Source organism: Lepisosteus platostomus, chromosome 28, assembly GCF_059453375.1.
Source record: "Lepisosteus platostomus isolate fLepPlt1 chromosome 28, fLepPlt1.hap1, whole genome shotgun sequence".
Classification (NCBI taxonomy): domain Eukaryota; kingdom Metazoa; phylum Chordata; class Actinopteri; order Semionotiformes; family Lepisosteidae; genus Lepisosteus; species Lepisosteus platostomus.
This window is the reverse complement of record NC_142638.1, coordinates 4,894,993-4,922,830: the sequence shown is the minus strand read 5'-3', so window position 1 is coordinate 4,922,830 and position 27,838 is coordinate 4,894,993. Positions and strand designations below refer to the sequence as shown.

The 27,838-nt window shown below is 45.5% G+C and overlaps 2 protein-coding genes and 1 long non-coding RNA gene across 4 annotated transcripts; 2 read left to right on the top strand and 1 right to left on the bottom strand.

Annotated features, from left to right (window-relative positions):
* Positions 1-6,294: 6,294 nt before the first annotated feature.
* naglu (N-acetylglucosaminidase, alpha) lies at positions 6,295-15,784 on the top strand. The gene is made up of 6 exons (XM_088622706.1): positions 6,295-6,908; positions 8,685-8,832; positions 9,402-9,548; positions 9,672-9,757; positions 10,679-10,935; positions 11,915-15,784. The coding sequence occupies exons 1-6, from the start codon at positions 6,484-6,486 to the stop codon at positions 13,159-13,161; spliced, it is 2,310 nt and encodes a 769-aa protein (XP_088478832.1). The 5' UTR covers positions 6,295-6,483; the 3' UTR covers positions 13,162-15,784.
* A 119-nt stretch (positions 15,785-15,903) lies between these two features.
* On the top strand, positions 15,904-23,399 carry hsd17b1 (hydroxysteroid (17-beta) dehydrogenase 1). Of its 2 annotated transcripts, XM_088622708.1 has the most exons (8): positions 15,904-16,630; positions 16,948-17,011; positions 18,816-18,925; positions 19,328-19,489; positions 20,717-20,896; positions 21,446-21,539; positions 22,229-22,412; positions 22,891-23,399. In XM_088622708.1, exons 3-8 carry the CDS (start codon positions 18,829-18,831, stop codon positions 23,053-23,055), a joined length of 882 nt encoding a protein of 293 aa, XP_088478834.1. In that variant the 5' UTR covers positions 15,904-16,630; positions 16,948-17,011; positions 18,816-18,828; the 3' UTR covers positions 23,056-23,399. The 2 variants fall into 2 exon arrangements, with proteins under 2 accessions (XP_088478834.1, XP_088478833.1); XM_088622707.1 differs by having other exon boundaries at positions 16,948-18,925.
* Positions 23,400-23,842: 443 nt separating this feature from the next.
* LOC148638634 (uncharacterized) lies at positions 23,843-27,397 on the bottom strand. Its single transcript, XR_015930965.1, has 4 exons — positions 27,249-27,397; positions 25,328-25,480; positions 24,595-24,779; positions 23,843-24,040 (listed from the first exon to the last, which is right to left on the bottom strand). It is a non-coding gene; the product is annotated as an uncharacterized LOC148638634 (long non-coding RNA).
* Between the last annotated feature and the right edge of the window lie 441 nt (positions 27,398-27,838).

Below are 27,838 nucleotides of genomic sequence, written 5' to 3'. Positions count from 1 at the left end.
AGTTTGTTTTTAAATGTCACAATAAAACAAACCTCAAGGCCTCTTGTACTTGCTACAGCCGAGTGGTTTTCTCATGAAAAAAAAACATAAAAGTCTCTTTAGAAAATTAGTTAGTGGTATTAAGACTTGATTCAAAAGGCCTCAATTTTTCCTTGTCAAGTTTTGGCACACATTGCATTAAACAGTTTAATGCTCCACTTCCAAAACTATTAAGGTAGGCTTGCCAAGTGTGAAAAAAATGAATAAAATAAAAGATCAAAGAATCCTTTAGGTGTGAAATCGCTGCAAGACAGGGCTTCTTGTTGCAATCTGAGGCTTACAGAAAGAATGAGGAAGTTGCACAGCTATCAGAAAGGTATAGCGTGCTGAGGAGCTTAACCTTCATGACCACAAGGTATCTGGGTCTGTTTCAGTTCTGCTAATCAAAGGCACAGCTGTGCAGCTCTGCTCAGACATTTCCCACATCTCTGATTGTTTTATTACTCTACAATAGAAACACATGGAAAGACAAAAGCCTCCAACCATATCGTTTGTCATCACAATTAAACTAATGATTTCCCAAATGTTTCAGTAAATATCTTCATGTCTTTTTAGTCTGCAGTTACTTTGATTATAGGGCTCATACATACGTATATTACAGTGAGGGCCTAGACTTGCAACCTTAATGTAAATGGGAGACCACAGTGATCATTATAAATTTGAACACATGTAATGCTTAATTTCAGTAATCACACCCTTTGTGGGATTAGTGTCTTTGTACTGTCTTTCTTGAAGCATTTTTCAGTCAACACTTATTTTTTATATTCTTCACCCCAATTTAGGATCTAGTCATTGATCAACCCAGAGTTGAAACCTTCCATGTCTTACACAACAAGCCCAGTAGTGCCCACTCCTGTTACAGTAACAGGGCTCAGTGTACTGAGCATGCTCCAGACATGACATCACCTCTGTGAAGCCTAGACAGTGTCGAAATGCGCTGTGGAAGAAGACCTGTGTCCTGTGCTGCTCTCTGAGGAGTGGTGCTTTGTGTCTCTGGCCTGGCCGTGGTGAAAAGCTGGCCTCATGGCTCCAGAGTCCCAGGTTCGAATCTCCATGTGTTTGTGTCAGTTTTCACCTGGTGCTCCCATTTCCTCCCTGATTGTAAAGTCATGCAGGTTAGATTCTAAATGGTCCCTTTTCATAGAATATATACGGTAGATCTTCATCTCTGTGAGGTTTGGTACCAGTACTGTCTGTGTAACCATAGAGAAACAATGGTCTCCTCTCACCTGTGCTATTTCCAAAGCTCTAAATGCACTATTTTTTTTTGTTCCTACATTCCTGTTTTTAATCCATTATCTACTGATGTTTCTGCTAGGCACGTCATTCATACTCCATGTAGCTATTCCAGTAACAATTCAGTAGCTGTTGCAGTAGCTATTCCGAACTACAGCTATTCCAGTTGTAAAGCTAGTTGCGTCAAAATCCAGGCTCATTCAGAAGCATGTGCACACACCCACCCCCAACAAAAGCAACCCGCAACCAAAGGGAAATAGGTGTAAAAGGATGTCCAATTATTTGGAATGACAGGAAGACAAGCCCATGTGCCTCCTGCAGTCCAAAGATATACTGGTGGGTTAACTGGCTTCTGGGACAAACTGGCCCTGGTGTGAGTGTGTGTGTTGGTGTCTGTGTGTGCCCTGCGATGAACTGCTGTCCTGTCCAGGGTGTACCCTGCCTTGCACCCATTGCTTGCCTGGATTAGCTCCGGCTCCCCTCCGACCCTGTACTGGATAAAGTGGTTATAAAATGGATGGATGGAAAGACAGGCAGTGTAGCCTCAGCTTTGTGCAAGGTAGAATTTACCATTGTCTTATTGATCACATCAGATAGTTCACCTGATTCCTCAATTCATGGCACTCCAGAGCTCCAGAGCCTTGGTGTCAATGGGATTGGATGTATGAGCTCCCTCTACCACAGAGGTGCTGTGTACACAAATGGCAAAGTCGTCTCACCCCCGCCCTGCTTAGCTTTCTTGCATATGTGTGTCTTTCACAGAACGCTAGCCAGAAAGACCAGCAGCAACTAAAAATGGAGTTGTTGTTTTTTTGTTATAAGAACATGTGTCTTGCATTTAAAAAGAGGATGAGCTTTCAGGTGAAATTTATTCGCCTTTCCCCAGAGAGGATCTGGTTTGAATCGGCGAATTGTTTAAGCGCCTTTCCAGACGTGTGGTCCTAAGAAGGGCCGGCTGTAAATCCTGAGGCATGAAGCTCACGCCCATGGGACACCCTGCGGGCACAACTGGGGAGCTATAAACGGTGCCACCAAACTGCCGTAATTAAAAACAAAGTAGCTCTTATTCACACGTTAGGCTTTCCCTTTTTTACAACTTCGCCGATCTGAAATGGTTCATCTACCATTAAGAATGGATCGAGCGTTAATCTTCGGTGCTGGCCGTGCAGCGCTCGAGGGAAGAGTGCAGCTCTTGGATGGGATTTGTCCACAGTCACCGGCCCCTCATGCACAGCCTCACGGAGCCACTCCTCCGCCAGCAGGGAATTCTGCCACATGGGAAGACTGGGTGGAACGGCGAAGGGAGTCGGCTCTATCTACACGCCAAGGGGGAGATGCCATCTTCTGCACCAGGTGCATCGCCACCGAATCTATTCAGCCCCCCCCCCAGCTGGGGAACCCCAATGACAGTCAGCCAGGGGCAGGACCCAGAACTCAGATCTTCGCTGAAGATCCCAAAGCTGGCCAGCAGAACCAACACAGAGCTGTGGGACATGGTAGCCATGTTGAGCCAGAACATCATAGCCCCAGACATACTCATACACATACTTATTAACTAAAACGGTTCCTTCGTTTTTACTTTCATCCTATTTTTTTCGGTTGTACAGGAAGTCCAGACCCACAAGTGCTGCACTACTTGTTCTATTTTCCATGCATTGGGTGCCAAAACATTTTCAATCAGTGCCTGACATTGCACCGGGTTCTGAAACCTGCGTGGGTTCCACTAAGAAGAGAACGTTATCTGCTCCTTCTCTTCTTATACATGCTTTGTAATGGAATGGCAGCCCATCCAAAACAAAGTCCTACTGCCCTTTGAATGCCAGATTAGACTCTGGTCCACTTTGACCTTCTATAGGATAATATAGTATATAGAATGAAGCATCTATGACTAATGGATGGATGTTAATACATGCTGAACTAACATTATTGAATAGGACAGGATACAAAACTCCATAGTCTTTCAGCTCCTTTTCCCATCACAATGCACTCTTGTACACTACAATGGTCACCCACCAGCCCAGAGCTTGTTAATATTTTTGTCTGCCCCTGCTTTTAAAGGGGGTTTATGGGAAGGTGTTCCTGCTGTGCTGTTAGAAGCTGACAGAAACTGAAAAATGGGTCTTATCTCCTCAATTGCTCTCTGGCCTGATGCCCAGCTGATTGGCTCTCAAGGGGATAAAAACAGAGGGGAGAAATGCTGTAAAATGACAGGAAATTCCTCTCTGGTTGGCTTCCACTAATATGTTCCGCCAGCAAAAAGAATGCTTTCAAACACTGGCCATGTAATGTTAAACAAGGACAAAGCAGAATATGGAATTCAGTTTAGAGCTGCAGAGCTCTTTGTTGCTCTGAAACCTTTCCTTACCCACTCACCCTGAAACAGAATGAAACAAAATGTCTAGAGTAGATAGATACTTTTCCACAGCTGGAGCAAACTATATCCATATTAAAGTCCACAGATCTGGTACACACAGAAATATAAAGATAGCAGCCCCAGCACAGCCTTAATACAACTGAAAAAAGCAACACTAAGCACATAATGGAGCTCACACAAACACATCCCTGTCTGATTTCATAACCTTGTGTTAAGTAGTCAAAAGATTGCTATCATACCACAGGCCAATATTAACAAATGTGCCATCTAAATGCAAATCATTGCTCCTCATTTCACGAGTGAAATGGTACCATTTTGGAATTGAAGTGCAAGTGTAACACTGAGTGTAAAACAAGGTAGAGCAGTAAACTGACCTCACAAACATACTGGAATTTTGTCACCACCTTCTGGCCAACTGTGTGAAAAAGGCATCTGTGTCTGAGCCCTGAAGCCACTGCTGACTGAAGTTACAGTTTGCAAAAATAGGCTCTTCAAAAGGTGTGACTGGATAGTTAATGTGGAAGGAGTGTGCTCTGAGCTCCAAGATCAATTCCTGTGCTGAAGACAAGGAATAATGTGTATGTTATATAAAACAAGACATCACAGTACAATATTGTACAACAGAGATCCACAATTTAGACAAACACTGGGTTTGTCTTCCATGGGGCCTGGGATCAGCCAAACACCCAATACAGGAGGTTTTTTACAAAAGATGATTAATGGCTTTGCATGAAGATTTAATCTGCAAATATCCGCACATTAAATTAATAGTCTTTAATAGCCAGAATTTAATGCTGCATTCTTAGTTATGAAAACCAAACTTGAGGGTGCAGACTGTGGAACGGATTTATATGAGGGGAAGTGATCTGTATCAGAGGAAGCTGAGGGTCATTTGGACAAAAATGCCTTGGCTGGTAACCCATCTTCCCAGGAGGGGTGGGGGAGACAACTGTGGTTGAGGTCTAAGGGGTGAGGTCACGGGCTAGCAAATACTTGCATGATTAATAGGGGCTCCGATCACGGAACAGGGCTTATTTGCATCAAGAAGTGCGCTTATGTTTTATTATAACTGGGCACCATGCCACAGCGCTGAATTCCAGGCTTGTTAAACATCCTTAATGGACTGTTCCTACGTGCACATTTAAGGAAAATCAAAATGAATAATCAGATGTGAGATGATATTCTTGTGTAAGTACAAAGGAATAATTCCCAGCCCTTCCAGATCTTAGGGTCGTGAGTCTGGAAATATTGTAGTTCATTTGGCTATACTTTTATTTAGCCCTTCCACTCTTATCACCTATAGAGCTGACGTGTACTACAGAGGAACAGGAACCAGAAATCTGTCCCCCCAAGAACAAGGGGTGATTGCATTTGGAATTATGCAGAACTGAGTGCCTGGGTGGTTTCTTTGCTGGACTTGCATGACTGAAAACATAACTTATGCATTATCGCAGACGTTCAGCCCCAGTGCTTTTCCTGTTTTAACACAGGGAATCCAAGGAATTCAGGGGGTTTTGAAATGTTCGAGAGGCCAAAGGCAAGGCTGGGCCGGTGAGCGACATGCAGCTATCTCACAGTCTCAGCTCTGCGGCTGGGGTGACGTTGAGCCCAGCACTGCTGTCACCTTATCTCCCCTCCGACACTGATGCGGAATGATTGCCCCCTGTGGAGATTCTGAGGCGGATGCAAGGTCCGGTAATCAGGCCCTATTGTACACAAGCTGTCAGGAGCACAATGAAACGTGTTTCTGTGCTGCTGAGGCCCAGCCTGCGGCTCCTTCTGTTCAACTGGCTGTCAGGCCACTGTCCAGGAGAATGTCGATAGCTGGAATAAACAGGAGAGCCGAACCCAGACCATGGGAATGAGCACACAGGCTGAAGGGGACAGAATGGGATCCTTGCAAAGCAATCCTGCTCCGATCCAAACGCTGTGATGTGCACGTCTGCTTTCCGGCTTTTTATTACTTTTAAAGACACTTGACAAGAAAGAAAGAGGTCAAAATTCAGGTGTACCGCGCTTTTTGAAGAACTGGCAATATGTCTTCTGGGGTCATATGCTTTCCGAACGCTGCTTGATGATACCAATGGCCTAGTCAAAGTGGAAGCCAATGCGCTGCTCGCCCTCTGCTGGTCAATCGAGGAAGTGGCGGGGCTTCGCTCTTTAAGACTCAAAGTGGAAGGACGTTGTTCTTGTCCTTGTAACATCGCGTTGCAGTTATTTAGCAGAAATGGTTATATTGCATTTTGATGCGTCAGCTACTAGTCCACTCTTTCAGCACCTATGACCCTGCCCTGCAATATTAGAAGGCTGGATTAGCAACAGCACAATGTGCTTATCTGTTATGAACGTTCTTTGTGTGTGCACAAAATTAGATAAATTATATGTCTTCAAAGTTTTAATTTTAGTATTAATTGTAATTACGCATTGAATGCCTTATCTATCTCTTCTAGAAATATTGAAGCAGTTACGGAGTAAAAAAATATAAAAAAATATATATATATTATATATATTATATATCTATTTAAAGCATCGTAAATCTGGTGACAGAGTTTTTACAACTCCTCACAGTCCACAACAGAGCGCCATGTGATCAGCTCACTCCCCGCGTCTGTAGTCAGTGACGTCACAAGCACTCTCCGCCGTGATTGGCTGTGCGGTGGTGTCTTCACGGCCGGGCTGTGCGCTGATTGGTCTCCGAAACGAAGGTTCTGTGCGCTTCCTGTTCCTCGGAGTTTGGAAAGAGCAGCTGAGAGTAGGGCATCACGGGTTAAGAGCCATCTAGGCTTCTGCCTTGGGGTCGCACTGTACCGCACATCCCGGGGGTCCATGACACAATGCCCCACGCGAGCTTAACCCGTTTTGCCATCATCATGCTTGTATCATTTTCCGCCGTGCTTTCGGCGCAGCGGGAGTTTGACACCCTGGCGCATCTCAAGCCACAGGCGAGTGACGACACGCAGGCTAGAGCTGTAGGCGACCTCCTGACGCGGCTGATCGGGCAGAGGGCTGGCGACTTCATCGTGTCCGTCAACCGGTCTCTAGCGCAGGCCAAAGGCAGCCCGGACGCCTGCGAGCTCTGGTCTGCGAAAGGGGACAAGATCGCGGTGGTGGGGAGCACCGGGGTGGCCGCGGCTGCTGGGGTGTACACATATCTGAAGTACTTCTGCAATTGTCACGTCTCCTGGACAGGCAGACAGCTGAACGTCCCGTCTCCGCTGCCCCCGATCACCGGCGTCCTGAGAATCAGCAGCCCGCACAGGTGCGTCCTACCTGGCTCAGATACGAGCCGGACCCTTTAACTGCGCTTTCAGTTAAGTTTCAGTGCGCGCTTTCGATCGGGGTCCAGCTCAGCTCAGTAATGTGCATCACACTGCATTATCTCCGTACCTGATAAACCTGTGGATCGACAGTGGCAGGTGAAGGTTTATTCCGTGCTAAGAGGAAAAGAAAAGAAGCAACAACTTTTCGGCTGTGGAGTCTTCTTCCGGGGGGGGGGGGGGGAGGATTGAAAGAGGACTGAAGTTGAGAGAAGGGACAGTTTTGGTTTGGGGTGTCTTTGTGCGCTAGGAGTTCAGAAACCCCTGTGTGAGGACGCAGGGGGAGGGATCAGTGTGATTGTGGCCGTCGGGCGCGAAACTAACGATCAGTTTGGAGAGGTCTTTGATCCTCACACCTCTTTGGCGTGATGCGAAAGGAAATCTTTCTATTGGCATGTTGGGGTCCAGAAACTACGATAGCTAGACGTTTCTGGCTGGACAGAGCTTGGTTTTTGAGACCCAGGCCAAAAGCCCCCTGAAACTGGGACACAACTGGCAGCTTTTTTTGTTGTTCATAGAACCACAGTTGTTCACCAGGGGGACTCTTCCCCTGTGGCGTCATTCGGGGGCGGCGGCATTGAAGCCATGTCCAATTAGCTGCAGCTCGTTAGAGGTGCTGCAGTTGGCACCAGCTAGGCCACGTGCATAGTGACCAGTTAGTCAACAGCCCCCACTGCGTGACTGGCAGCTCTTTGTCAGAGGACAGGTGATCTACTGTGTTATTTCCCTTGAGAAAGCAGGGCCTCGCTGGGCATTCTTATGTAACTGCAACAGTGATTATTGTAGTATTACTGACTCTGCAACTTTCACGCTAAAGCTTGACGCCTCGGTTGCGCTGTGGAATGAGCAGAGCAGAAACTCCGAAGCTATCTCCTGCTGAGGTAGTTCATGCCCACTGGTTCTGACATGTGCTGGTTTGTGTTGATTAAAGTTAATTCCACTAAAGTGTTGTGCAAGAAAACCATCTCTCTTTGTGTTGCCTCCTCACCATTCTTCCACTGCAAGTGGCATAGTTTCTTTCTCTGGTAATATTGGGCAGTGCAACTCATGGGAAGCCTTAGCTAATTGCAGTCTTCCTGTGGAATGTCTCTGGTATTGCGCATGTGCCTGTTCAAGTACATTTTAGACAACCCTTGCAAACAAGACTTCATTAATAGTATTATAAGCCTGAGGATAACATCACCTTCAAAGATGCAACTATTTTGCTGTATGCAAAAGTAAGGAGAATACACCGATGTTGCATATACGAACCAACAACACAGATATTGTTTGAGAGCCTGTCCAATACCTACAGACAGAAAGCCACGACAGCCTGTTTGGGGCATGAAATCCAGACATTCCTCCCTGACATTGTGGATACACTGTGTGCCAACCCTGCAGAACAGGGGATCCAGATTCTGGTCCTGGAGCCCAATTTGCTTGCAGGTTTGCATTACAGCCAGGCTTCATGCAACTAACAAGTTGCATGAATGGAATAAGGTTTATTGTTTTCTTCTCAAAAGGGTGTGCTTTTGTGGCTTATAAAAGGCATCTACAAACACGTTTAAGAGCTGAAGTCAGTCAACCAGTTTAAATCGATGCTTTAATTAACTCAGTGAGGGAATCAATGGGGTAACTGAGAGCTTGGTTGGGACACAAACCAGGAGGTGTGTGCGTGATCCTACAGGGACCCCCGCTGTAGACGTCTCAGTTTAATCCCCTGTGATTCCTCTTGGCAGGTTCCGGTATTACCAGAATGTGTGCACTCAGAGCTACTCCATGGTGTGGTGGGACTGGGCACGCTGGGAGCAGGAGATCGACTGGATGGCACTGAATGGCATCAATCTGCCCTTGGCATTTGTTGGGCAGGAAGCAGTTTGGCAAGAGGTGAGCTGCCAAGCCCCGACAGTCCAGTCCGTACTCAGTGGGCAGAAGACTGGAGAGCTTCATTATCCTGCTTGCAGTGCTTCCAAACACATGAGCACCTAGTGATTTTTCTTTCCTAAGAGCACAGGCCTGAATCTGATTCTTGACACCTCTGACTCTGAGGCAGGCACACAAGTCAACATCAGTCATTAAATAGAGAAGAGACAAAGACAACAGCATTTGTAAATCGAGTCAGGTATATCCACTAGAATGTAGTCCAGTCGTTCGTAGAGGTGGCTTGTTAATCACGCCAAAGGCAAAAACATTGTTGAAAAAATAGAGATTGCATTGAGTTTTTACACTCTGAATGTGACTTCAGTTGCCATCCAGTGCCCAAATCTAGATCTGAATCTGGATGCATCCAGGACAAACATTTATTTTCCTTCACTCTTGGCGTGAAGAGTAGGTGAAAAGGAGACTGGTGTTGCGTTGCAAGCGTGAATGCTCCGAAAGTCTGTTGGTAATTGACACCAGGCGGCCAGGAATGGCTAACCATGTGTCTCACGCCTCGTCCTCTCCCCTGTGCTCAGGTGTACTTGTCGCTGGGCCTGAATCGGAGTGAGATCGACAGCTTCTTCACGGGCCCTGCCTTCCTGGCCTGGAACCGCATGGGCAACCTGTTCCGCTGGGGCGGCCCGCTGCCCCAGTCCTGGCACCTGAAACAGCTCTACCTCCAGGTGCGGCGCAGCACACGGCTTCATCCGCCTGGTTCTCCACTTTCTCGTCTTTTAAGAAAAGAGACTGCAACAGCAGTATGATTCTCTCTGTTTTTTTCTCCCACCCACAATGTTCACGTGCAGTATAGAATCCTGGACCGAATGAGATCTCTGGGCATGATCCCTGTCCTGCCTGCTTTTTCTGGAAATGTTCCTGAAGCCATTACCAGGTAAAGAGCTCAAGTGCCACTACAGCAGGGTTCCAGGATCCCCTATTATTATGATGATTATTATCATCTTCATTTTATATAGCGCCTTTAAGGGTGGCTCATCAACGTGCTTTGCGGAATGAAAAAAATACACCATGAGTGGAGACGGCAGGCTTACACAGTTACAGAAAGCACAGGGGCTGGCAAATGAAGGGTTTGAGTCCGGGTTTGCAAGAGCTCAGGGAAGGCAACTCTCTGATATTCTTGTTGAGCTCTGGGGCGTAGCAGGAGAAGACCCTGTCACCCACAGAGTGCAGATGGGCTTGGAGGACAGACAGGAGTGTCCCCAATCAAGATAATGAGGAGCAGTCCTTATATATAGAGTTCTTTTTTCTTGATTGCCACAGCTTAGTTTGCAGTGCCAGAACACCTTAACCCTCACATCCCCAAGTAAGTTGGTAAAGAACTCTGTATCAGATACAGCTTTGTTACACTTGTGCCTTGATTAGCTTGGGATCACTGAGTTCTCTAGGTCTTGGAAAGTACCTAATAATTGTTCTGACTCAATTCTGGTGTGATAAATTTAGCTGCCTTTCCTCATTGGCACCAGGTGGACTGGTGCTGGTGCAGCTGAATTAAAGCACATGCTGATTTTGTTACATTTCCTGTATCTGACTCTGCTGATCTGTAACCAGCTGATCAGAAACGAGTTTCACAAGTCCTGGGGAAAGCCCAAGGAAAACCTTCATACGGGAAAACCTCAGCAGCCGCAAGTCAGAAACATTTTGAAAGCACATTCTCCGCAGCCCTGTTTTGTAAGGTTGGTGTCGCCATTTCTTACGTCAGCTGACACCAGTCACTCCTGAATGTTGGAGGATGGCTAGGTCCGACTGTAGGGAAGAGAGGATGTATGTGATAAATGATCGTTGTCCATGCTCGTAGGATTTTCCCCCAGGCTAACGTGACCAAGCTCAGTCCCTGGAGCCACTTCAACTGCAGCTACTCCTGCGCCTACGTTCTGGACCCACGGGACCCCCTCTTTCAGCGCATCGGGGCCCTCTTCCTGTCCCAGCTGCTCAAGCAGTTCGGCAGCGACCACATCTACAACACGGACACCTTCAACGAAATGACCCCCTCCTCGTCCGACCCCACGTACCTGTCCGCGGTCAGCCAGGCGGTCTTCACCTCCATGACAGCAGGTGAGCGAGTCCCCCAATTCATGGCCTAACTGTGACAATAGCTTTTCACCCAGAAATTGGCAGTTATATCTTACTGGACGTTACCATTCCTTACTTGTTTCATCCCCTAGGATATAAGAGAAACAAGTAATACATTTTTGTTCCATGCTGGAAAAAGAAGAAAAAAAAAACACAATGTTTGGGCTGTGGAGCCTTCTTCAGGTGTCATAGATATGTTATACGGATTGCATAACACCAAGCAGAAAATGGCTAGGCACATTTCCACATGAAAATTGGATGTGCAACACCACCTTTTAATAAGGAAGGTTACAGACCGATTGGGTGAGCTGGAATGCACCTGTAGCACAATACGTACAATGGCACACATCTAGCAGCACTTGGAGTAGACTGAGATTTACACCTTAATATCAGAATATTATGGGCAAACTAGACATTTATGCTGTATGTGTGAAATGTCAAAGTACTGTTCAACATGCTAAATACAATTTCTAACCAAGGTGTGGGACAGATACAGACCTCAGCTTCTGCCAATCACTGGCTCCCCTGGGTGTAAATAAGGGCATTTTGACTTTCCATCCCAGCATTCTTTGCCCACGCAGCCCCCCAACCCCCCCTCCCCCTGCTGTCAGGGCTGCTGCTCTTTGGCTCATCACAGAGGTTTTCTAACTGGCCCCTCCGCACGGCCAGGTGAGAGTGAAAAACAGCCCCCTGCGAGTGCTCTCTGTATTGATCTCCTCTCTGGAGGCCTGTCTCTAACTCCTGAACTAACTACGGCTGCAAAAGCATCCTACTGCGCAGCTCTGGGACAGCGCCGTGCCCGAGGGCCTGTAGCCCCCCCTTAACCCCAGTCGAAATGTGAAAAGTCAGGGCTGGCCTGTCGCCGCCCTGCTGGCGGCTCCTCGCCACCCCCGCCGGCCCTCCGGCTCGCGATGGGAGCCTGATTCCCTCTCCTCTCTTCCTTCCCTCCTGCCCCCCCTAGTTGACCCCCAGGCGATCTGGCTGATGCAGGGCTGGCTGTTCGTCCACGACGCCGCGTTCTGGCAGCCGGCCCAGGTGCGGGCTCTGCTGCGCGGCGTGCCCCTCGGCAGGATGGTTGTCCTGGACCTGTTTGCCGAGTCCGTGCCGGCGTACTCCTTCACCCAGTCCTTCTACGGGCAGCCCTTCATCTGGTGCATGCTGCACAACTTCGGGGGGAACAGCGGGCTCTTCGGGACGGTGGACAGCATAAACCGGGGGCCGTTCGAGGCCCGCCGCTACCCCAACTCCACCCTGGTGGGGGTGGGGCTGGCCCCCGAGGGCATCGAGCAGAACGCCGTGGTGTACGAGCTGATGAGCGAGCTGGCCTGGCGCCGGGAGCCGGTCCGCCTGGACAAGTGGGTCTCCCTCTACGCGGTGCGGCGCTACGGCAGCAGTCACCAGAATCTCCCCGCCGCGTGGAGGCTCCTCTTCCGGAGCGTCTACAACTGCACCCTGCCGGGCTACAAGAATCACAACCGCAGCCCGCTGGTGCACCGGCCCTCCCTGCGCATGGCCGCCGACCTGTGGTACGACCCCCGGGACCTGTACGAGGCCTGGAGGCTGCTGCAGGCCGCGGCCGAGCCGCTGATGGCCGTGGAGACCTTCAGGCACGACCTGGTGGACGTCACCCGCCAAGCCCTGCAGCTCCTGGTGACCGAGTTCTACCAGGAGGTCAGGAGGGCTTTCCAGGGCCAGCAGCTGCAGGAGCTGCTGACCGCCGGGGGGGTCCTGGTGTACGACCTCCTCCCCGAGCTGGACCGGCTGCTGTCCAGCGAGAGCCACTTCCTCCTGGGCGCCTGGCTGGAACGCGCCAGGTCTCTGGCCCTGGGCGACGAGGAGGCTCGGCTGTACGAGTTCAACAGCAGGAACCAGCTGACGCTGTGGGGCCCCGCCGGAAACATCCTGGACTACGCCAGCAAGGAGTGGGGCGGGCTGGTGGCCGACTACTACGCCCGGCGCTGGGGGCTCTTTGTCGCCGCCCTGGTGGAATGCCTGGACAGGGGGCGGCCCTTCAAACAGGAGACGTTCAACCGGGCCGTCTTTCAGGTGGAGCAGGACTTCGTGCGCAGCCGGAGGGAGTACCCCTCCACCCCCGTAGGGGACACTTACGAGATCGCCAGCAGGATCTTCCTCAAGTACTACCCACAGGCCATGAAGAAACTGCAGGAAGCCAGCGGATTTTCGGCAGGAGGCCTTCATCGTGTTTGAGGAAGCACAGTGAGGAAACTCCTTTTTGTAGAGTAACCCAGCTGCTCCCCACCGAAGGGCACTAAGCAACTGTGTTAGAGGCTTGTCAATGGTGTCACTTATTGGCAGCTTTTGATATATTTAGTTTTGACAATGTGGCCCTTCTACTCCTCTGTACCTTTTGAACACTAAATTATAAAGGCCATAGCTGAAATCCAGTTTTTCCTTTTATGTACTGTTGTATTTTTATAGAATATGAAATTTTTTGGGGGGGCGTATCACATGTAAGTCGTTTTAGATTGTGCTGAAACTGACACGATCAGTTCAACCTCTCTATCTGAGTAAGGCCCTTCAGCTGATAGGAACTTTTGGATGGGCTGTCTTGTCAGTAGCAGAATAAAGCCTGGTGTTTTGCTCAGGTGCAAAGAGTAAAAAAATCCTCAGAGATCTCCTTTTGCTCTCTGGTAACCGGAGGAAGGGTCAGGATTCTCAGTTACAGCTGCAGCACATCAGGAAATTGCCATTTTTCCAAAAGAGAGGGTTATTTTTTTGTTCGTTTCATTCTTGGAGGATTTATCAGTGGGGACCTCACCTCTCTCGTTTCTCTTCAGGTCTATAAATTGTTTTAAAAGAAAGTGCAACATGAAAAAAGAACATTGAAAAGGCTGTTTAGGAACTACCAATATCTTAATGTTGTAGGTTAAAAAAAATGTTTTTGCCTTTGTTTCATTATTATGGCCAAGATTGCACAATTTTCATACTTTATAGTACGTTATCAGGCTTGCTTCCAAGTGCCTTGAATTTGAGATGTGAAATAAGGCATCGTCTTAGCAGTTAGGAGAACCATCATTTTTGCTGCTGATGTTTAATAACCCGTGGATAGACAGTTGCACAATGCCCATGGCCTTATAACAAGATGAAAGCCATCTAGACATTTGTTCATGCAGATGAGGACTATTGTTCCATATTAAAGGTCTAATGAGCCAGTTTCAAGCACCTGCTAATAATGAGCTGTATCTGTGTCTTTAAGAGTCTGTCTTGAGAAATAGTTTTATCTGGAAACTCCAATCCAGAGTCTGCATGCTGCTGAGGTTAAAGGGGAGCTGCAAGGCTATTTTTATATTTTGGGTGTTAGAAAGAAATGGCATTGATGATGCATTTCAAACCGCAATGAAAGTAAAACCTTACAGTAAAAATTTACATCACAAAATAGACTAAATTTCCAGGTATGTGCAGAGTCATATTATAATTCAGAATGAGGCAACAAAACTTGTGAAAAGGCTTTATTACATTGTAAACAAGCATACATTTCTTCTAGTGAAGAAATTCTAGTGAACTCTCGGTCTCTCCCGTGGCAAAACCAGGGAATTGTGACATGTTGACCACACCGTGTTTTCACAAAGTTCACGATTTTGTGCTTAGTTCAGAATTGGTGAAATTTTGCTATGCCGTCAATTAATTTATTTTGTTACAGTCTGAGAAATTGGGACTGCAGTTCCCCTTTGATAACAGCATTTCCAATTCCAGTTTTTGACACTTGGTGGGGCTACCGGCTTTTGCAGGTCAGTGATGATGGTTTTCTCAGTAGTACTGGGGAACTAGGCCTCCTGTGAAGAATCTGCCTGTAATTGCTAATATCTCTTTAAACATACACTGTAAATGTGAAATACAAGGGAAGGAATAACCTTAATCCTTCCTTGATTTGTAATAGTAGCACAAAAGTATGTGTTTCTTTACTGGAATATGTCTCAGACTAGGAGAATACAGACCCAGATGGCCCAATTCCTGTATATAATGTATATAATAATGATCTTTTTCTCCTTATGCCTTAACTTAGGGATCAAATATAGCTTAATTTTCACATATTTAAACCATTGTTCCTTCAACAGATTTATTATTGTGATCCTTAAAACTTGGATCTGTGGTTAGTCCTCTGTTTCCACGAGTGTAACAATAATAAATGGTTCCAGAATCCCACAGTCCTTTTTGCACTTGGGCTGGAGTGTTTTTGCTGCATGAGCTCAGACAGGGGGTAGGCTAATGGTCAACTGCATGCATAATCTGTCCTAACCCGCGAATCGGTCATTGCTCAGGAGGGTAATACCTGCAAAATAGGGTGTAAAGGTCCACATATGGCACACACTTTTATTTCTCGAAGTGATCCGTTCACCTTAACTGCTAAAGTCCTAATGTAACAGTGTAAGGCATTTGTTTAGTTGTGAGAGAGAGCCCTGGTGTCAGTCTGTGAATGACAGTGCCAAGGTTGAGGCTGTAAAGTCGGAATTACAGGACCTGTCTGAAGTGTACAGTGTGATGTTGCATTCTGTGGAGCAGTGGTCAGGATTCTGGACTTCTAACTCAAAGGTGCTGGGTTTGAATCCCAGGTGAGATGCTGCTGTTGGACCTTGACCAAGATCCTTCACTTGAATTGCTCGTGCAAAATGCCCTGAATGAGGATGCAAATCTACCTCTGGTTAAAAGTGTCGGCCAGATAAATTGCAAATAACTGGAAACCCAACAACAGGTAATTCTGAGTCTTTTTTTTTTCTGCAACTTCACAATCCTAAATTAAAATGATAGGATTGCTGCTTTATCAGAAGGTCTTTGTAATAATATTAAAAAATAAAATCATCATGGCAGGTCAGTGTGTTTTTTTTATTTTATTTCATTTAAATGGGACTCTGCAAAGAACTGGTAGAACATTTTAACTCATAGAGCACACAATAACCTTCCTTTCATTTTGCTTTCAAGAGCCTCTTCTGCAGATGTGATTTGCTGGAGTAATGCTTTTGTTGGATTTGTATGAATTTGTCATCAGCAGTAGCCCCCGCATTGCCATTAATATATAATGGAGCATTGTATCATGATTTCCAGGTGCTCTGTGAGCCCCCATGCTTTTATTTTCTACAAGGATGCAGGAAAACAAATTGCTAATGGTTATTTTAGAAAAGTGAGTGCTCTTTAAAGTGAATGCCTGTTTACAATAGGTCTTGTGAAGGCTTAGCTTATGTCATTTCTTTGTGCAGTTGTGCTGCATTGACATTAATAACCTTGGCTCAGTGATATGTTCTGCAAGCCACAACACCATGCTCAAATGGAACAAACTTGGATTTGTCTCGTATCTTAATTGTGTGCTATGCGGAAATCTGGTATTTCTATAGCACAAGTAATAGAAGTAGAAAAATAGATCATTCCTTTAGGTGTCAGTGTGTTTGTCTGAATGCAGTAGGGCTCTATACTGTCTTCCTGCTGTGTTTCAAGTTGTGGTTTTGTCTGAAAACATCCGGAACAACAGCAGAAGACAATTACAGAGGCATGTGGGAGGTGGAAACAAGTTAGTGATACTCGCTCAGTTACCTACAACTCTTTACTACTTTCCCAGTTCACTTCTTTTAATTCACAGGAAACCCCAAGGATGCCGTTCCTTATTTAAGAGGAGCATGACTCTAAGCAGGAAACTACAACAGAGAATCACTAAATAGATGAAAAGGTACAAAATACATCAAATTAGAAGAATATTTGATGTAAATATTGTGCTATGTATGAGCCTACTGCCTTTATGATCCTTTGTTCTTGCTTCTATTATTTGAAGTGCTGATTTGGTCAGAATTGCACCGTTAAAGAAATCAGTTAGGTCTGAACACAGTTTGCAAGTTGTTGGATTGAAAAGCGATGTGGAACTGTAGCGCGATTGAGCAGTGACTGATGCCTTATTCTGTTTTGTCCTTATTCTGGCTTTTATGGTGTATTGTGTTGCCTTGCTGAATGTCCTGATAATGTTCTCGCCTTGTCTGTCTCTCACTACAGCAATCCGCTTGTCCTCTTTGTCCTACAGAGGTTCGCACTAAGTCTGTCCCAAGCCTGGTTCAAGGTAGGATTAAACCTAGGAGGATACCAATCCCAACTGGGCACACACACTCGTAGGCACCATTTAGACATGCCCTTTCATCTGGCTGGCTTTTGAGGATGGGTGGAAGCTAGACCAGAGGACATTTCACCATGGTGCAAAGAGAACATACAAGCTCTACACAGATTGAGCCTCAACCTAGAATTGGACCCAGGGAGGCAGAAGCACTAACAGCCATGCAACTATACCATCTGAAAATAAAGACACAATAAAAAGCCAGAGATCCCCAAAGGTATTTCCTCATTTGCAGAACATTAATGTTTTTGCCTTCGGCCACGGTTTAAGCTCAATGCGGTTCTGTGAAGGTTACTACTCTGTAGGCGTTGCAATGACACTGTATTCAAAGTGTCCAAATTATATCTATGGCAAAAATGTGTAGCTGGAACCCTGCGTCTCAAAACTTGTCTCTCGCAGAGTTAAAAGGCTTTTTTCTTACTTCTTTAGACCTTGAAATGTTCCCTGTTTGTCTGCCCATGTAAGCGAAGCTGTAACACCTGTGGGTACCGTGACATTCATCAGTGCATATAGTCACTGAAGCCCACCTTTCCAAATGCAACACAGTTGTTTGTTCTTGTTCACAAATTGAGCTCTGGACGCCTTATGCTGTGAACCAGCTGAAGGCTATGGGGGAGCTTTTGTTCCTCGAGCCTTCGTGACGCACATAGCTTTTCACACTCAAGGAGCTTAATGTTCTCGTTCCCGTGCGCCGCAACATAACAGCCACAATTTCGAAAGGATCTGACCACCTTTAAAAAAAAAAACGCATTGCTGTTAGCACAATGCTGAGGGGAAAAATAGGTGGGCATTCATGATGTCTGTCCTTGCATTTAATTCATCAGTCGATAAGGCCATGAAAGAATTGCAAAGTCTCCTTTAGCCAGATTCATTAGATTATGAACGGTGCGTAGGTAGCTGCTGATGGGAATAGGAGTAGGTCAGACCCTGCTTCCTCAGAGGACATCGGTGATCATTACTCACCTTGGGGCAATAGGCCTTTGGTGAATGTAAGACCTCAAGAACAGGTTCTCTACCAACTGCATTTATAAAACATTAGATGGACACACTGGCAGAGTTCTCTGCACCACCCTGGCCAATTCCTGTAATTGCTGTTTAGATCTACATCTGTTTTCAGTCCAGCTTTCCTGGCTTGGTTGGAACTACCATCTTGTTTTTTTCTTTAAACTTCAGTTTCCAGACAGATACATATAAGCATATGCTATTGATCCTTTTTCTAAATATCAATAACTCCTGATTACCTACTGCATTTACATTTCGCACCACGAGAAGTTCCCAATGGTCTCAGTTTTACACATATGCTTTGTCCACCTGTGCAAAGCCCTGAAGAGCAATGCAAAGCCACAGCAGAAGACAAAACGACAATGATGTTCCCTTGTTATGTAATGTGAGACCACACATCTGTGGTCTTTCTTGGGATCAGATTGGATGGCTCCCCTGGGAAACGGGGATACATCTCAAATCCGCAATGGGAATGTCTGTAGTGCAGGACTAGGAATGTTGTTATTCTGAAAATATTTAGACACGCAAAACCTTGTGATAAAACTGGAAGACTAAACAACTCTGAGATGAGAAGAAGGGGTTGTTGTCTCTCCAGTGCTGCTTTCAGCTCAATGCCTCCAGAAGGAACTTTATGATCCACACGCATCCTCAAGCACAGGAAAAGACATCTAGGAGCATCCTGCGAGCTTCATACTGTATACAGTAAAGGCGGTTGTTTGCTATTTGTTTTGCTTGCCTCCATGTTATAAAGTTAGTGGTGGATTATGGATAAAACTGTGGTCCTCATCACCGGCTGCTCGTCAGGAATCGGACTCAGGCTGGCTGTGCATCTAGCCTCTGACCCATCTAAAACTTTCAAGGGTGAGTGCCTTACTTCACAGCAAGTGTGCTGTTGTCGGTGGTATAGAATGACTCTGGCTGTAGTAATTAACACTTCAGGCTTAGGAACACCTGGAAGATTAAACAGCAGTGCAAATGAATTAAAAGTGATTGACCTGTCAGGAAGAGAAATATCCTTTATCCACGTCTTCAATTGTGTTAAGACATCTAAGGGCTTCTGATTCTGTGATGTGCTGCTCCAGCAGGAAAAGTGATACCTGGGAGTCCCTGGTTCTTTAAAAATCTTCTAAACAGGCTTAATGTATCTCGATTGTTTTACAAATCACTGCAGTCTGAAAGTACACATATTTATTGATGACAGATCTTTCTGGCTGTTGTCAGCGTACGGGCAGCGCAGAGATTGACTCCTGGTCTGTTTTGCAGTCTATGCCACGATGCGTAATTTAGCCAAGAAGAGGCGTCTGATGGACTGCGTGAAGGATGTCCACCCTGACACCATGGACATTCTCCAGATGGACGTCACTGACCAGCTGTCCGTTCTGAATGCCAAAGAAAAGATAGAAGAAAAGAGAGTGGACATCTTAGGTGAGGCAACATCTTACACAACAGAAGACAATTTCTTATTACCCTTGTGTTCAGAAAACAGTATCTACTTTTTTCAGATGGTCACCTACCGTAAGTTTAAAGTTTTGAGAATCCATATCAGCTATTGAAGGGCCCGTTTAGATAAAATTCTGTTTGGATGTTGAAAACGGAGTGCTTCCTAATTCTGTAATGGATATCAGTTAATAAGGCTGTTGAGTGCTGTCCAACAGAAAAAAACCTTTGTTAAAAGAAACTTCCACGTCTAGCCGTGAAAAGCAGTATGTCGTAGCGATCCATGTGTTTAAAATCTGGCCGTGCTGTGGCCAGCACATTTAAACGTAAGACCAAAGCATGTTCAAAGCAAGTTTTTCAGTATGGTGATTTTTTTTAGTCATTGGCACAAATTGCTTATGGATAACAAAACAAGATCAGAAGGACCTAATACAACATAGATCAAAGCCCCACAGGCAACTGGCTTTAACCCATCAACGCTCCTCCCTGTCTCATTTCATCACAAACAGCATTCAGGACTCTGTCGAGGAGCTATTGTCTTCTCTGGGGTAATTAAACAGTCTGCTAAATAATCATAAAAAAACGAGGTAGAAACATCAAGGCTCTGTGACTAAGAGCACACATGTAAGAAAATAAACAGCAGGAAAAGAAACATTACAAAATGCAGTCCTGTGTGAGCAGGACTTCATCAAAACCTGAATATTAAGCCATGATTAAATGTATTAAGTTATAAAACCTCTAATGTACATCTTTAGCAGGAACAGGCGTGGGTAGATGGTATAAAAATTGACTGATCTCATCCTCATTCATTCATTTATACATCTTTTTTAGGAAAACTGGCAGTTCAATCCCATGCTGGCAGGCACTGATCAGGGTTTCCCGAAGGAGCACACTCCAGTAGCATGGAGTTGCTGTGCACCTGCAGGATACCAGAAGCTTAAATGAGAGAAATATGGTGACCTTCAGGTAGTGGGCACCTCCTCATCAGGCCTGACCTCTGACCTCTGACCTTCCTTAAAGGCACCCCAAGATATTACTTGGCTCTTTCCTTAAGGGTTCCTTGAGGGTCAAGGTGTTGACAAGGTCTCAGAGTAGTTTCCTCTAACTCATTGTCATGACCAACACATTTCAATTCAAAAAGAGTTAGTTACTTCATAATCTAGGCACAGAGCTACATGCTTTGTAGATCATCAAGACTCTCTATTTTCTTCACAGTGTGCAACGCTGGTGTGGGGCTGATGGGTCCGCTGGAGGCTCAGTCCTACGAGACCATGACCCGGATCTTTGATGTAAATCTGTTCGGCACCATCCGCAGCATCCAGGCCTTTCTGCCCGGGATGAAGGCCCGGAGATCCGGGAGGATTCTCGTGACGGGCAGCCTGGGGGGGCTGCAGGGTGAGGAGACGGCAGGGGCAGAAAGGGGGTCAGAGGGGGGGGACGTCTCGAAGTTGGGAGTGTTAGAAAAAGAAGCCTACAGTGGGAGGGCATAATAAAATGAGCAGGCTTACACTGCTGGGACGTGCTGGTTTTTATGAGCCGTTGTTAGTTCCGAGGCGAAACGCTCCACATGTGCAGAAAGAATGGGGCACATGTAGAAACAGCACAAAGAAGCAATGTGATGAATCGTCCTTTCTGTCGTCCGTCGCAATAATCCTGATCCGAAAACTGGGGGCAGTGCTCTTGGTCTGAAAACATTTTTTTATCCAGCTCTTAGGAACTTGTGAAAATCAACAAAGAGCCGGGAGTTTTATACTCAAGGATGTATGTTATTAGTACCAGATAAGTATGTCTCATAATAATGGGATTCTCTCTAGACATGGCCATGCCTAGGCTGTGTCTGTACTTTTAAAGACAAGCACATAAGATACATGAAGGGGTCCTCTAACTATGAGCACACTGTAAGGAAGAATAGAGCTTTGAAGCTTCTGTGTCTCTGTGGGCTAGGTTTGCCTTTTAATGAGGTGTACTGTGCCAGCAAGTTTGCAGTGGAAGGCGTCTGTGAGAGCCTGGCCATCCTCCTGCAGCAGTTCAATGTCCAGTAAGTACCGGGGGATCCACTCAGGTGAGGCCAGTGGATTGCACACCTGACCACAGTCTTCCTGTGCGGAGCAGGAGAGAAAGATGTGTCTGAATTACCCCTCAGTGCAATAACGCTGATTTATTATTATAATACACCTTGTTGTATTACTTTCATCAAACTCTGCTTGACCTATGATGAATTCCTAAGAACAGTGTAAAGGACTGAAAAGGAAATATTCAACACTTGGTTCATATTGAGGATAGCCACGGTGCAACGATATTTTGCAAGGTCACCCTAAATCATGGGTTTATGAAGACTCTCATGTGTCTGTTCCTAATCAACAGAGCATGCTTAAATTAAGTCACTAATGGTCAGTTGTACTGCAGAGCTGCAGCCAGGCTGTGAGGGGTGGTGGGGGCAGGAGAGTTGCTTGCTTTTCGTTCTAAGAAGTTACTTTAGTGAATAAGTGTCCTGCACAACTGGTAGATTGTTCCCACTTTGTAGAAACTAAACCCTCAAGAGCGACCTATGAAATCTACTGTAATGTACCGGCTGCTGCTCTTGAAGAGAGAAGCTTATATACAGCTGCTTGCAGCTTTTAAAACACAAACTTTCCCGCTGTCTCAACCCTCGATGGATTGCTGGGCCTGGCTCCTGGGCCTGGGGGCTCTCTGTGACTGACAGCGGGTCTGTTGTTGGCTCTGCAGCGTCAGCCTGATCGAGTGTGGCCCCGTCAATACCGATTTCATCGCCAACCTGCGGAGGGCGGAGGCGGAGGACGTGTCCCTGCGGCAGGTGGACGCACGTACGCTGGACCTGTACCAGCTGTATCTGCAGCACTGCGACAGCATCTTCCAAGACGCGGCGCAGGACACGGCGGACATTGTCAAGGTGGGATCCTCAGTATCGGCCGGTATTGGCTTCATCCACCCATCTTCTCTCCTTCCATCACAGAGCAGACACAGACACAGACGACCCCACACTCACACCAGGGCCAGTTTTCCCAGAAGCCCATTAACAGAGGAAACCCACACCAACTTGGGGAGAACATGCAAACTCCACAGAGATGGTACCCCAGGTCCAGAATTGAATCTAGATCACCTGGACCGCAAGCCAGCAATGCTAAGCACTGCACCACCATGCCTCCCATATTAGATTTAGTTGATATATAATTGCTTTTAGGATTTGTTTCATGTTTAAAAGCAATGTATTACCTACAGTTTAATTTGTCTCTGGATCATGGAATGCATGAAGCCTGGCTTTATAATCACACTGTTACTTATCTCTATATACATATCCGTTTTACTCAGTGAAATTTACAGTTGGTGTTGAGCGTGTGTCCGATCTCAATCGTGTCTTATTCCCTCAGGTGTTTTTGGATGTCATAGGGGCTGACTCCCCTGCTTTGCGCTACTACACCAGCACTGCCCTGATGCCCCTGAGCACGCTCAAATTGGCCCTCCAGGACGGATCTCAGTATGTCCGAACCATGAGCAAAATTATCTTCTCTGCCAACCAGACAGAGGACGCTTGAAGAGTCTGCAAAGTTACAGACCTGTTTCCACGAATGTAGAAACTGACTCACAAGTAGCAATGTTAAAAGTAAAATTTAAGATTAAATTAGATCTATATAGCAGCTGTACCTTCCTAATTTCACAAGATTGTATTTTTATAACCAAGCGTGCAAAAAAATGCATTTGCCAAGGGCCCTAACTTGATGACCCTTCTGTAGTTCCTGTTATAAAACGGTTGAGAGGTGAAGATAGTGGTGTTTTTTATTTCTTCCAGTTGCTACATCAGGCTGTGAGGTATATACATCAGTGTATATACACACTTAGTGTGTGTACAAAAAGTAAAATAAATTAATATTTTCTTTAACATATCAAAGCTCTTGTTTATGTGAGGATTTCCACGAATAAGCTCTGCTAATTTGTTAAAACCATTATTTTCCTGCATTCACCACACTGCCATCCTTCCACAATCCCCAGCAACCCCTCCAGTACAGAAGCCTTTAAGTTCATCACAGGGGGTTTCTGAAAATCTCCTGTTCCTCACACTTCATAAACCCTTTACTGCAATCACATTATTGGTCTATATCTTTTCTTTTCAATATAGTTTTATCTTAATTTACCAGAAACGTGCCATGGCAGAAATGATTTTCAGTTCTATCCTAGTTTAAAAACTGTCAACGTGATCTAATTCATCATATTAGAAAACCAGTTAGCCCTTAAAAAAGGTCACTTGTATTACTGTTACAGATACTTGTTTTCGCTACTGTATAAGATGTCTTGGTCCTGAGGAAAGCATTTGACATACACAGATGCTAAAGACGGTTCTTTATTTGTGAAAATAGAAAGAATAGTATGTTCCAGGTTTTACAGTTACCACCATTATAAAACAATGTAAGATGTCTTCCATTTTATTTGCATTATCACCCTGGCAAGCCTGTCCGTACAGATCGTGTTCCTTCAGTATTTAAAAATCCCATAAGAACAATGGTGTCCGTCGTTCCAATTCACCTGCAAAATAGAAATACGCTGTGTAATGTAGACATTAATTCACAATCAATGTACAACAATAACTCTCCTTTCTATGAGTGTATGACTACATTCATATAGTAATGAAGGAATCGGTAGCTCATTAAGCACACAGAATGAAGGAATTTAGGAGGATTTAATTTCTACTTGTTTCACTTTCACTCCTCCTCCAAGTCTTCATTTGCTCATCTCCCTTCATTTGTATGAAAACACAAGTATGGACTCCATCTGCTATCTGAATGGAGTTTGCATGTTTTCCCTGTGTATGCGTGGCTTTCCTCCAGGCGCTGCAGTTTCCTCCTACAGTCAGTGGCTTTTGAGAAAAACTGGCCCTGGTGTGAGTGTGTACTGTATGCGTTTGTCTGTTTCTGTCCTGTGATGGACTGGCGTCCTGTCCAGGGTGTACCCTGCCTTGCACCCATTGCTTGCTGGGATAGACTCCGGCTCTCCCAGTTGCTGAATTGGAAGAAGCAGTAAGGAAGTGAATGGGTGGGTGGAAGAGAGGCAGTAATACTGCCTGAAGCAAAGGGTCTTACCCGATGCCTCCAGATGGGTAAGGCTGTCATTCTGACAGATCCGTGCCCTCCCCTGGCATCTCGGACTCCAGCAGGGCATCTGTCCGAGTTTGCCAGCTCTTTGGTGGGAACAACAGGAAGGCGGGAGCTGTCCGGTCAACACTGACCCCTCTGTTACTGAAGTAGGACTGCAGAGCACTCAGAAACTACACAGGGACACACAGGAGGGGCAGGAGTCATTGTCACATTTCACAGTGCCAGCAAAACGCTCCGGTGCTCTGTTCTCCACACTGCCTCCTCCCTGATCAGGACATTAAAAAATATCTTTGTCGGTTGTGCCTTTTAGAGTGCTGTCAACATTCTGAATAATTCTTAGGTTGGTACACTGCCTTGCTTATTAATGGTAAGACACTGTTTATGTGCTCTATACTGCAGTGCTATGTAAGTAGCTTGCACTATATTAATGCACTAAAGAGCAAAAGCATTAGGGAGTTTCTGAACAGACATTTTCAAAGCTACTCAGTCCAGGTGTACTGGGTGTTGTGCAACACAGATTCTGCTCCCCAATTCATTTCCTTAATGAAATACTTCTGAAGTTAGCAAGGGCTGATCTTCACAGCCTAACCAGATATTGTAATAGGGAATGTGTTCAACTGCATCCTTACTGCAGTTTAATTGCATGGTCTGTAAACTTTATGCAAGTGTTTGGCAAGTTACATGAGGTATTAAAAAGGTCTCAAAGGCACAGACTTACCAGCTCTCTGTTCCTGGCCAGGTCCAGTGTTCTCAGCCGGTTTTCAAGAAAGTCCAGCTTGTTGTCCCATATTGGTCGGCTCTGAACTCCTCCCAACAGACAGGAAACCCAAAACACAGATAATAGGGCAGCCAGCTTCATCCTGGACTGTGTCTAAGAGGAAGTCGACTGTCACTCAATCAGCTTGGGCAACTGTCACCATATTTCACTATATTTCCTATTTCTCATAGAAGAATCTTTAGCTGCTGTTAATGCTGCTGAAAGTGTTGCTGCTGTTTAATAACCTGTTAATCCAATCCTGCTTTTAAAGAAGGAGCCCCATAGTGGTGCCATTTTTAATTGTGGGATAATTGGATTTCATCTTAATTCTGGTTTTATTCATGGTATTCATCATTTTTTTTAAATATCCACCATGTTCATTCCATGTGACAATTAAACAATAACATCCAGTTTATTTGCAGGGGTATTGGTTAAATGGCATCATTCTGACTCCCTGTTTAAGGACACGTTTAAAATCCTGGGCAGTCTTAGCGTATCCCAGCTGATCGTGATGCCAAACAATCATTTTGAAAAGTTTCTTCTCGCGGGGAGCTGCATTTTCTACAGCACGCCTGCTACTGGAATCCTTTTTGGCATCCAGAGCTTCTGTGCTAAAACTACAACAAATAATTTTTTTTAATGAATCCAACTTCACTCAAAAATAAAAATGTGGGCAGTCCTTCGCTACATCTGTGCTAGTTGAGTGTGCATGCTGAATGTCCCAGCATCAGTTTAATTCGATGAGATTTAGCAGCAGGAAGAACAGATCTGACTTGAATTCTAACTCAGCCTCCAAAGGGCAGACGAGAGTATAAATCTTGGAGATAACTGCTTAAGGCTGATGAGGACAGGTGAGGTGACAGTGAGACAGTGAACAGCAAGGAGACTTTGCGTCAGTACATCCAGACCCGTTTTCTTTCCACAGACCTGCAGTATGTTTTATACATCGGTCATACTGTATATCCTACTCCGCTATATCCTCTTTATTTCGCAGTAGTCTATGTTACTCCGCTATATCCTCTTTATTTCGCAGTAGTCTATGTTACTCCCCTGTAAGAATACGACACACCTGTATTATAGTTAAATAAAATAACATTTTAATTAACTGTAGCCACGTAATGAAAGAGCTGCCGCACCTCATTAGCTAAATCAATTCTGTACATTATGTATAATTGCAAATGAATTATATGCGACCATTCACTGACCTTACCATACTTCTTCTCAGTAAAAAAGTAATTAATTTAATTATCCATATTATTTTTTCATATACCGACTAGTTTATCCTTTCGGTTTTTTAGTACTGATCAAAGCAAAGGAATCCGCACTTGCACGACAGTGCTTATCATTTTACTGCACACTTTGGGTAGTATATTGATGATGAACTCGATATTTTATAATAAAAATCAAATGCTAAAAATATACTTGTAAGAAATCTTTAGAGAGTTTGCATAACTTATTAAATCTGAAAAGCATTCGTACGCGCCGACGTCCAAGAGGCAGTACTGTTGTCTCCGTTATAACGACTAAATTGTATTGTTCCTGTACAGTACATATATTCTTATCCATTGGACTGCTTGTCTTCTTTCAACTCCACCCAAAATAAGAATAAACAGCATGTGCACCTTTTGAACACGGGGCGAAATTCCTTTGCAATGAGAACAATTACGATGCGACCTTAATTCCCCAGCTCCAGTCATACAAAAAGAAGGCGAGAAAAAAAAATAGTTCATTCGTTTCTGCATGAATGCTATTAAAAAGTTTAATTTGTTTAAAAAAAAAAGGCGACTCTCTTTCAAAAAAAAAATCTATCTATAGGCTTATCGGCGAGAGAAGCACCCCCACGTCCTTTCACAGTTGTCTTCTGTCATACAGAAGTTCTTACCTTCACGCGCTCTGGGCTCGGGCACGGCGAGTGGCGGAAGTCCAGCGCGAGCTACACGGCCGGCGCTGCGCGTCCCTCCCTTTTTATAAGCCGCTATGAACGCAGGATGGACCGCGAGCGCCCGGCGGCTCCCCTCCTCCCCGTCCTCGCGGAGGCCATGCTCGTTCACTCTTCTCACCACAGGTGACAGTGATGCGCGTGCCCTTTGGTGAACCGGGGAAGGCAGGTCCTCGTTCGTGCGCGATACCATTGGACAGTACCTGCCGCGGATAGCCTGGTTGTTTAGGGCAAATGAGTTCCCCCTTTTTTTTTGTCATGGTCTTTTTCCGATGAAGCTGGCTTTAAGTGCAGCCAAGGTAAAGTCAAGTTGGTGAGGTAAAGGTTTTGGTGCCGGAAGGGTCCGGGTTATAACCTCGATCGCATCTACCTTGCCTGTCCTATTTTGTCTTAATCGACCAATTAATCAATCAGAAAAACAACGCGTCCGCAGTTAAAGTCAAGCCCACTGTATGAAAGCTACACAGAGTTGCTATACCCCTTGAAATATAAAACGAATATATAAAACGAAGAGTATTGTTATACTAGTACAA